At 40.7% G+C, this 10569-nt stretch overlaps 1 protein-coding gene across 1 annotated transcript; it reads left to right on the top strand.

Moving 5' to 3' along the window:
- Positions 1–9239: 9239 nt before the first annotated feature.
- On the top strand, positions 9240–10182 carry LOC307003299 (uncharacterized protein). Its single transcript, XM_079621550.1, has 4 exons — positions 9240–9402; positions 9491–9637; positions 9796–9947; positions 9996–10182. Exons 1-4 carry the CDS (start codon positions 9306–9308, stop codon positions 10095–10097), a joined length of 498 nt encoding a protein of 165 aa, XP_079477676.1. The 5' UTR covers positions 9240–9305; the 3' UTR covers positions 10098–10182.
- The last annotated feature ends 387 nt before the right edge of the window (positions 10183–10569 follow it).

Below are 10569 nucleotides of genomic sequence, written 5' to 3'. Positions count from 1 at the left end.
AGCATAAAATTGCAGGACCTTTATTATGCTGTCATTAAAGCTGCATAAGTAAGTAGAGATGTTCTGTAAGCAGAAGCACACTGGCACCCTCACACACTCTCCATGGAAAGACGTTGATGCGCCTGATGTTTAATTTCAGACCACTTTGTTTCTCGAAAGAAAATATAATTATTTTACTGCAACCTATGGGGCTGTTTTATGCCTGGCCACTTCATGCCTTTTCTCAGAATTTAGAACTTAGCTATCTGATTTATCAAACCGATTCCATTTACACCTGGTCACATAAATGTGTTTTTGCAAAACGGATATAAATCCGATCTTCGATTCCTGCGCTATATGCAGATTTAATGGAGTGCACGTCACCGAAAGCAACAGATATGTGCTGCATTTTATTGATCATCAGCTAAAATTTCAAAATCAAATACCTCAATAAGAGAGAGCGGCAATAGCCCTGGTAAGATCATTTTGTTTCTTTTAATGAAGATGACTGTGTGTTAAGCATCTGCGGCTTACTTTCACTTTGATTTGCGATAGTTTGCACGTTGGCTTGATGAATAGATGCTCAGCTGGTCATCTGCGGTGATGCGTGTTGCAGTAGCGTCGTCATATCTGACTACAACATGCTCACACGTTTATTTTTTAGCATTTGTTTTGGGAGGAGTAAAATTTACATATGTGGTTTTAACAACCAATGCATTTACACTTACATCTGGAATGTGGGCCAGACCACCTCCTGAAGTGGTTTGAGCGATCGGATTCAAATGCGTTTTGGAGGGCATTTACACCTGGTCTTTTCACGATCGGATAGCTATCCGATCACAGAAAACGCATGAAGTGGCCAGGTGTAAACAGCTCCTAAAAGGAGTAAAATTTGGCCTAGTTTTTATCCAACATAATCATTAGCAGATTGGTTATGGCTAACATGGCAGAGAATGCTCCTATGTGACAACCCTGAGTCTCCTGATCTTATTGGTCCAAGAGCCTGGGAGTTCTGATTGGTTCTCCCATACTAATTGATGATTAGCTAGAGTATTAAAGAGTGCTGTGAATTCTGTGAGGCACTCTCTGGGAGACACTCTAGTGGCTCATTGTTTCTGCTTACACATGTAGCTTGATATTCTATTCTGTTTTCCCTTTATTATCCCTAGACTTCTATTAATTATTATTGATTTTGGTGGGTTTTTTTAATAAATATAAAAACCTTTGCATTAATTAAACGTTGTTGTCCGATCCCTCTTTTATGCTGTGGCTTGAAACAAGCTGGTCGTAACATAACATTGGGCGCTCGTCCCGGATTGCTACGTGTAAGTAAATGCATAATGTTTTCAGTGTGTTCAACTATGTAAATGAGTAAACTTCAGGTATTTAGAGTGTTTTTAGCTGGGTTTGTCAATCCTTCCATCGAGGCACTGTTTGTTATTTTTGTTTGTTATTTTGACTTTATATATGCTTGTTACTTATACTATTTTTCCTTTAGGTTATTCTGGGCAGAGGTTTTAAGTCTCTGTCGGGGGTAAGCTTCACCTAACCTAAAGACACCTAACCCCAGCTGCTCCCGACGAGCGGGATGGTGCCTTGTATGGCTGACACCGCCGTCGGTGTGTGAATGGGTGAATGTGAGGCAATATGTAAAGCGCTTTGGTGGCCATTGGGTCTGTGAAAGCGCTATATAAATGCAGTCCATTTACCATAAGCTTCGGGCATTTGGTTTGAAATGCTGATTGTCCTTGAGTTCATCGTTTAAAAGTCGCCCGAGCCTTGTACACCTTTAAAGATTAGGTAGGCTAGGTTTAGTTAGTTTCATTTATAGTTAGGAACTGGAGTCTCTCATTTTCATTTAAGGTGGCACTTTGTTGTTTTCCATATCTGTGTTGTGATGCCTGCTAAGTATGAAGACAATTGAAGGAATGGCTTGTGGTAAGTCTTTATTTATCTCATAACTAAGGTGGGGTTTGCATCTGGAGCGTGAATGTGTGACGATCCCAGGTAAAGTGGCTGATGGGATTTGTATTTCCAGCGCAGCAGATTTTCTCAACTTCAGCGACAAACTCCGTCTATGTGTCCTCCAGATAACTTTGAAGCTATCGCCATCGAAACAAGCCTTCTCTGCTAGAATGAGCCTTTGCACAGCCTTTTCTCATCTGAAGCCGCTCTCTCCTGTCGCCGTTCTCCAGTGGCCATCCGGCAATCTACCTATATCCTGTGTATTACTGTTATGTTATACAGTCTGAAAGAGCTGAACGAGCGTTGTTTCAAATGCCTCGTTCAATGTGCGCCACGTGCTGATCCCATCTGCACGAGGGCGACGGGCATTCGGAGTGCGTTTCATGCCTGGGGCCTTCCCATTATGAAGCTGCGCTCTCTGCTGGCGGCTGCTCTCTCTGTGAGGGCATGCCTGTTTCGGTCCTGCGGACGCGGCTAGCTCTCGCGAAAGATGATGACGCTGCACCCTGCACTCTTCCGTTTCACGCGCTACTTCTGCCGAGGAAGAAGAAGCGCCGCAGCCAGCGGCTTCAGCCCTGCACACGATCTCAGGAGCGCCATAGACCTAACTTTGCATTCTACCAAAGCTACCGCGCAGGCTATCACGAGAGGCATGGCTAACCTGGTCCTGCTTGAGCGACATCTTTGGCTCAACCTCACAGAGATCAAAGAGGCTAACAGGACAGTGTTTCTCGACGCACCCATCTCCAGCTCCGGTCTCTTCGACCCGGCGGTGAAGGGTTTTTCGGAGAGGTTCACCAAAGCTCAGAAGTCATCTCAGGCTATGAGACACTTTTTGCCTAAATGCTCCAGCTCCGAGTCGAGTACGCCCAAAGCTGCGGCTTCTCCTCAACCTAAGAAGCCAGCGAAGCAGGTCCCTCAGCCCCGCCCTGCGGCTGATACCCACCGCCACTCGCGGCCAGCTAAGCGCTACCCACAGCCCCGGTGCCAGGGCCCCTGACCCAGTATTGTGTTGGATCCTAGGCCGCTGAAGACCTCCTAGCAACAGGGGTGAAAAGACAGGGCTCGTGTCTCGCACTAGCCGGACCACCCTCGAAGAAACCCACAATTCTCGCAGCTCCCTGTTCAGCTCGGGCGGCTGGAGAATTTTGTATTGTAGCAAATGGGTCCACTGAACTGCACGCGCCCCTACACACAAACGCTGTTTTTACAGCGACCCCAATAAAGCACAAAAAGAGTATGTTTCAAGCACACAACACACGGGTTCCTGGTCCCCCTACACTAGGTGGCCCTCTCCCTGTTGTAAACTTTGCCTGAGGCGGAAGCCATTTCAGTCAAACAAACACTCAGTATGTGTACAAATCACAACATAAAGGTATCCGGTCCCCCTGTGTTAGGCCCGTCCCTAAACATGTGTCAAACCCTAGCCACAAAGGCCGTGGCCTGGCAAGCCATTTTGGGTTGGGTTATAAACACAATAAAGCAAGGCTACTCGCTCCAATTCGCTCGCAGACCCCCAAAGTTTCAGGCAGTTCTCGAGACTTTGGTGAGAAGCCGCGTGTGTCACTTGCTTCGCTCCGAATTACAGAATCTGTTAGCAAAAGGGGCAGTAGAGTTGGTTCCCCCCACGGGGAATTTGTGAATTTGAGATATAAAACCCAGTTGAATATAAAAAAGTCCAGTGCAAATGTTACTTCCCCTCGTCATCGGCAGCTGTCACTGTTGCTAGGCGACAAGAACAATCGTCCGTAGGCTAGACCGGTCCGAGCGCTTCAAATGTGCCCTTTGATATGCATTTTCAAAATAACCATTGGTAGAATGTAAGGAAGTACATACTTTGTTAATATTCACGTACAAATGTGAAGTACTTTTTTCCCCACACAGGACAGCAACACTACAAAATTGTTATTTTACAATATGATGCATTGTTTTACATTAAACTACACAAAAGTATAGAGTTTAAATGTATCAACCTTGAAAATATTCAGAAGAAAAATTCAACATACTCAGTAATGCATAATATAAATGCAAAACCATCATAAAAAAGGATGTAAAGGCTCGGGCGCATGCGCACGCGGCGACCAGCAGAAGGAAAAACTCGGCGTCCTATGTGTGTTATTTTTAAGAGATTCCGTGCATGTTTTATGTTTAATTCGTTGTGTTCTCATGACTAAGTGTGCTTAACAAAACTATCCGTTGGGACAAATGGAGCTGATACTTTTAATCGTGTGTTGGATATTCTTGGACTTGAATCTCGGTTGTCATGGAACTATGGCTTCGGCTTCACGGATTCATTATACCAGAGATCAACTATTGGCTTGGAACACGCCGAGTCTACTCATTGGTCAGTACCCGCTTTATCAACTTCCAGGCGGCATACTTCGGAGGGAGAATTGTAATTCTACATCGGGAGACAACGCAGTGAAAGTCAAGAAAAGGAAGCGAGGAAAAAAGGGAGGTGTTCGTCAACGACTACGGCGCAAACAGCTTACCCGTATTTCCCTGCCGTCAATGATTCTGGGTAACGTACAGTCATTACGAAACAAACTTGACGAGTTGCAAGGAAATGTCCGTTTTCAGGATTATAGAAACAGCTGTGTTATGGCATTCACAGAATCCTGGCTAACTGAGCAGGATTTGGATAATGACTTGTGTATTGATGGTTTTGGCACTCCATTTCGCACAGACAGGAGTGCAGAAATCACAGGTAAATCCCGCGGTGGGGGTGTGTGCCTTTATGTCAACAAGCGTTATTGTACTGCAGTGACTATTTGGGAGAACATTTGTACACCCGATATTGAGTTATTATCGGTATCCCTTCGTCCATTTTACCTGCCACAGGAATTTCCACCGCCGAATCTTATTTTGGGAGATTTTAATCATGTGTCACTTAAAAAGACTCTGCCAAATTTTTACCAATACATTACATGCCCAACAAGACAATATAAGACACTTGATCTCTGCTATGGCAACATAAAGGGGGCATATAAGTCTGTACCACTGTCAGCACTGGGATCTGCCGATCATAATTGTGTGCAGCTCCTTCCTATTTATAGACCCTTATTTAAGAGAGAAAAACCTCAGACAAGAGAAGTCAAAATGTGGTCAGAAGACTCAACTGCCCGTTTGCAAGGGTGCTTTGACTGTACGGACTGGGAGGTCTTCAAAGACTCTTGAGAACATATTGATGAATTGACAGATGTCGTATGCTCATACATAACTTTTTGCGAGGATATGATTGTGCCGACACGTAAAATTAAGGTTTTCCCCAATACTAAACCATGGATGTCAAAATCAGTTAAAATAAGTTTGCTGCTAATTTCAGTGGAAATCAACTAGGTCACTAAATTGGAAGGAGTACTGTTGGAAAAACATTATTAGATATTTTATAACACCAATGCAAACAGCCAAATACAGTAATAACACTCCAAAATGTTGGCGAAACTGTGGATGTAATGAAGCAAACCATTACCATATATTTTGGGAATGTCTACATATTCAAGAATATTGGAAAGAAGTACAGGATGCTCTTGAACATATTTTTAGAAGAGACATACCACTAGAATGCAGATTGCTGTATTTTGGTTGTGTATGTCCAGATATAATAGCAGCAGATAACAAATACCTGTTGGGCGTACTTTTGGCAGCCAGTAAGAAGGCAATTACACGCAAATGGTTAAAACAAGAGAGACCAACATTAGATGACTGGATAGATGTGACCATAGAGATTTATATGATGGAAAAGATAACTTTTTTTGTTAATTTAAAGAAAGATGTTTTCCTTGAAAAATGGAAGAAATGGGTTGAATATGTATCAGAAAGAAGATCAGATTTTGCTGCTATACTTAAATAGTTGAAGATGAATATATAATGTATATGTTAATAATATAGCTATGTTTGCAGGTGTATGTAATAATAATACTCTTAAGTCATTTGAGATTATAATAAGTTGTCATTTGAGGTTGTTGAGGATGGAATCTAACTAGGACACATGCTTCTCTCCCTGGATGTATATAGTTACCCCTTTTTTTTGTTTTTGTTTGTTTTTGTTTTTTTGTGTGTGTGCCCTTATTCATTTTGTTTTATTTTTCTATTTTATTTGCAAAAAAATTGTGAAAGGAAAAAAAAATTATACTTTGAAACAGTTGAACATATCTAGAGTACAATTTACATTTAAAACACATTAGGTAATTGTACATATATATATTTGTAAAGACACTTTGTGATTGCATTGAGCAATGTATGTAAACTGAAATATACTGTATGATTGTACTCAACTGAATGGTCTAAATAAACATAAAATAACAACAACAAAAAATAAGTTTGCTGAATAAGAAGATAGCCTATAAGCAGGGGGATAACCTAGAAAGGGTAACAGCGAGGAAGGAAATTAGAATGGAGATCTTCAAAGCCAAACAAGCATATAAAGTTAAGTTAGAAAAAAATTTGGCAGAAAACTAGGCTCAGCTTGGTCTGGTATGAAGAAAATTGTGGGAATACTGAAAATAAGAGCACTGTGTGTATTGGTGGTTTTAGATCAAATGGTGACCTTTCAAATGCTCTTAATATGTTTTATGCAAGGTTTGAAAGTTTTGATTTTAAAGATGAAGTAGAAGAATTACGATGCCTGTGTAAGGATGATTCCCACATAGTCTTAGAACAGGCAGCAGTGGAGAAAATGTTTCTCTCCACTAGGGTGAATAAGAGTCCTGGTCCAGACTATATATAGCCCCATTCACACAGCACTTTGAACCCGGCAAATTGCCGGAACGCCTTCTGTGTGAACGCAAACACGACCCGGGTTTAATGCCGGGATCGATGCCGGGTTGGGGACCTAGTAACATTGCCGTGTTCAGACCCGGAACGCGCGCTGTGTGAACAAAAGCCAGGACAAATGCCGTAAGGGGTGTGTCGTAGTGATGATGCACGAGCCTTCGCAATGACGTAGTTATCGTGCGACTCTGTTACTCTGTTAGAAGAAAGTTTGTGTTCGTCATCGATACAAGAAAGAACGAAAAGATGTCTGCAAACTGGACTGAAGCAGAGACCCGAGAGCTCCTTGCAATCCGCGCCGAAGCTGAGATCGTTCGCCACCTTATACGTCACATCATAACGTCACGCGTCTATCCGGGACATACCCGGGTTGTGTGTGAACGCGCTCTCTGATTCCGGCAAATCACTGGCAGTGTGAATGAACCATTTTCAAACGAACCCGGGTCAAATCCCGGGTCACTTTATCCGTGTATTTTCCGGAATCTCTGTGTGAAAGGGGCTTATGTGGGAGGATATTAAAGCACTGTGGAAGGCAACTAACTTCTATATTTTGTGATATTTTTAATTGGTCATTACATGAACAAAAGGTACCTAGCCTGTGGAAAATGTCTTTTATTAATCCAGTTCCTAAATGCAATAAGCCTAAAGTGTTAAATGATCTGAGACCAGTTGCCCTCACCTCATTGGTAATGAAATCATTTGAGAAATTGGTGAAATCTGAGTTATTAAGTAAGACTGGACAAGCCCTCGATCCTATGCAATTTGCATATAGAGCGAACAGAAGTGTTGAGGATGCTTCACTTATGTTGTTAAATTTACTGACAAAGCATCTAGAGGGGAAAAATACCCACGCAAGACTGTTGTTCATAGATTTCTCTTCCGCTTTTAACACTATACAACCCCACATCCTAGCCAGAAGATTGTTAGAGTATTATAAGTTGAACCACAATTTGGTGGGATGGCTACTGGATTTTTTAACAAATAGAATGCAGAGGGTAAAAGTGAATGGTAGCTTTTCTGATGTATTATTTTCATCCACAGGATCACCACAAGGCTGTGTTCTTTCGCCCTTACTATACATCTTGTATACTAATATCTGTCAAAGTGTAAATGAAAATAGGATACTAATCAAGTTTGCTGATGATACAGTGATAGTGAGTCTGTTACAAGGGGACGAGTCTGGCCATGGTCCAGTTGTGGAGGATTTTGTGACCTGGTGCGATGATTCCTATCTAAAGTTAAACACTACCAAAACGAAAGACATGATAATTGATTTTAGAACACGCACTGTTGATCACGTCACTACGATTATTAAAGGACAGACTGTGGATCAGGTGGAGAGTTATAAGTATCTTGGTACAGTTATAGACTCAAAACTTTCATTTGAATCGAATTGTGATATGGTCTGTAAAAAGGGTCATCAACGTTTGAGATGCCTTAGGAAACTTGCAAAATTTCACATCGACAGACGTATGTTGACTTTGTTTTATTTAGCTTTTATTGAATCTTTTATGTCTTTTTCCATAGTGGTGTGGTATGGAAGTCTGTCAGTGAAAAACAGAAACTCCTTAAACCAAATTGTAAGATGGGCAAGTAAGATAATAGGAGTAAATCAAAGGGACCTAGGTAATATATACACAAATCAGATGTATCGGAAAGCAAGTGCTGTCTTGAGTGATCGGTCGCATCCCTTAAGGAATGATTTTAAGTTACTTCCGTCTGGTCGCCGGTTTGCGGCTTTGAGATGGAAAACAAGACGATATAAGAATACTTTTGTTCCAGCTGCAATTGAATTCTTAAATAATAAGAGAGAAGTTTTAGCACTCGACAGTTGATCTGGATAGAGGATATGTATGTGTTATGGCGCAGTCTGTCATGAAGTCTATTTGTATATTTGTTTGTGAAATAGTTGTAGATTCTTATGTTTTTTATGTGGATGACCGAAGACTTTTTTATCTGTAATACAATTTTACCTGCGGGTATGAAATAAAACTACCTACCTACCTACCTACCAAAAAACCCTGACATGGAGGGTTTTTTTCCTGCAGAATACATACTTTTACTCCTGATACCTTAAAGGACAAGTTCGGTATTTTACACTTAAAGCCCTGTTTTCAGATCATTTCTGATGAAATAGAACGGTTAAGTTTAAAATTTGGACAGATGCTGCTGTCCCGAGAATTTTCATTTTCTTTCGCTTTCCCCTCCACCTCCACAATGGCTGCATACAGTAGGTGCACTGGAACAATCCTTCCTAAAACGCATTAAACTTTCGTTTACAAAGACGTGAAACTCACAGAGTGGCCAGGGGTGTTCACTGATATGCTCACACAAAAATCGCTGCAAAAGATGCTTTCCAACAGGTTTGTTACCATTCGTTGTAAAACTGTGGACCTATTTTTTTCAAACGCCTCACACCCATTCTTCCGTTGAGAGCTTGAAAACTACGATAAAACCTGTTGGAAAGCATCTTTTGGGCTAGAACATATTTTGTTCTAGCCTCAAAAGCATCTTTTGAGGATGGGCTAGAACAGAGATGTCTCCATCCTGCCCTCAATCCTGACCAACAGAGACGGAAGAGGTGGATTATGAAAGAGTCTCGTGCATACCATACGCTGGAGAAAATTGTTCTGGACAAAGGTATTCTGAAGGACCTGCAGCAAATGTCCCTGTTTAAGCATACAGGTATGTTACACCAAAAACACATTGTGTGTGTTTATGTTGAAAGTGATTACTTAGAACACCAGGCTAATTATGTTTCCTTATTTTACAGGAAAGCTTGAAGTTTTCCACTCCATGCTACTGAAGTACTGTCCAAAGAACTTGCACTTTCATTACTCTTCCATGTCTGCACGCACACAGCTTGCAATTATGGATCATAATGAAAATGTACATTGTAAACAGGCCACAACCACCTCTGGTAAGTAAAGAACATTACCACAACAAAAGTTTCAAAGAATAGTGAATTCCAAATTATGAAATGTAATGCAAAGTGCTTATTTGTATGAATGGGTCAGTAGTTTAACATTAGGCTAATAATATATTGCACAGTAACGTGTATGTCTTGTTTCTTTCTAGGAGTACAACGCTACAATGTTGTGTTTCCCAAGCACTCCAAGGAGTGGGTAGCTAAGAAACCGTTTGAACCAACCACACAAACATTTAGAGATGAACTGGTTAATGTAGTTCTGGAGTACCGTAGAAACCCAAACATTGCTGTTCCAGACGAGTCATCTCAACTCACTGTTCCCACATTACCAGCAAATATTGCACGAAAGCCAAAACCTGCCAAAGAAGATGCTATTTCACGCAGTCAAGATTTTCCAAATAAAGCCTCTGCAATGCTTTACATAGACTCTTGTGCCTTAGTGGAACTTTAATAAAAGTATTATTTTTTTCACTGTTTATTTTATTTTTTAGTTTCAAATTCTATTTTATCTAACATTTCATTGTTTTGTTATTTATATGTCATGTTACAGAACAGTTGTCTTGAAGGAAAAGCATTGATGTGATAATAGCAACACAATTTAGAAATAAAAAATCAGTAACGTTTCTTTGTTGAAAAAAGTATGAGTATTATAATTTATTTAGAAACTTCAAACACGATACTGAAATTTTTTACAAATTGTATTTACAAAAATAAAACAAATTTTGTTTACCAGTTAAATACAAAATAAACGTGGTTGAATCAAACATTACAGGAAACAAAGTATATGAAGTATATATATTTATTCAAGAAAAATAATGTAGTAGGTAGCAGACTTCTTCACTACATCATGGCAAAGGCATTATCTGCTTCTCTGAAACCCACATAGGATCCAGACTGGGATGCGTATTTTTCCCTTATGGCTT

The sequence above is a fragment of the Phoxinus phoxinus genome, assembly GCF_949152265.1.
Source record: "Phoxinus phoxinus genome assembly, chromosome: 8".
Classification (NCBI taxonomy): Eukaryota; Metazoa; Chordata; class Actinopteri; order Cypriniformes; family Leuciscidae; genus Phoxinus; species Phoxinus phoxinus.
The sequence above is the reverse complement of the archived record's forward strand: the minus strand, read 5'-3'. Positions and strand labels throughout refer to the sequence as shown.

What these genes read in the sequence shown, in the direction of transcription:
- LOC307003299 (XM_079621550.1), top strand. Translation starts at nt 9,306, where the DNA reads ATGAAAGAGTCTCGTGCATACCATACGCTGGAGAAAATTGTTCTGGAC. An exon ending in GTCCCTGTTTAAGCATACAG is followed by an intron (nt 9,403 to 9,490) that starts GTATGTTACACC and finishes CTTATTTTACAG; the next exon opens with GAAAGCTTGAAGTTTTCCAC. An exon ending in ACATTGCTGTTCCAGACGAG is followed by an intron (nt 9,948 to 9,995) that starts TCATCTCAACTC and finishes ATTGCACGAAAG; the next exon opens with CCAAAACCTGCCAAAGAAGA.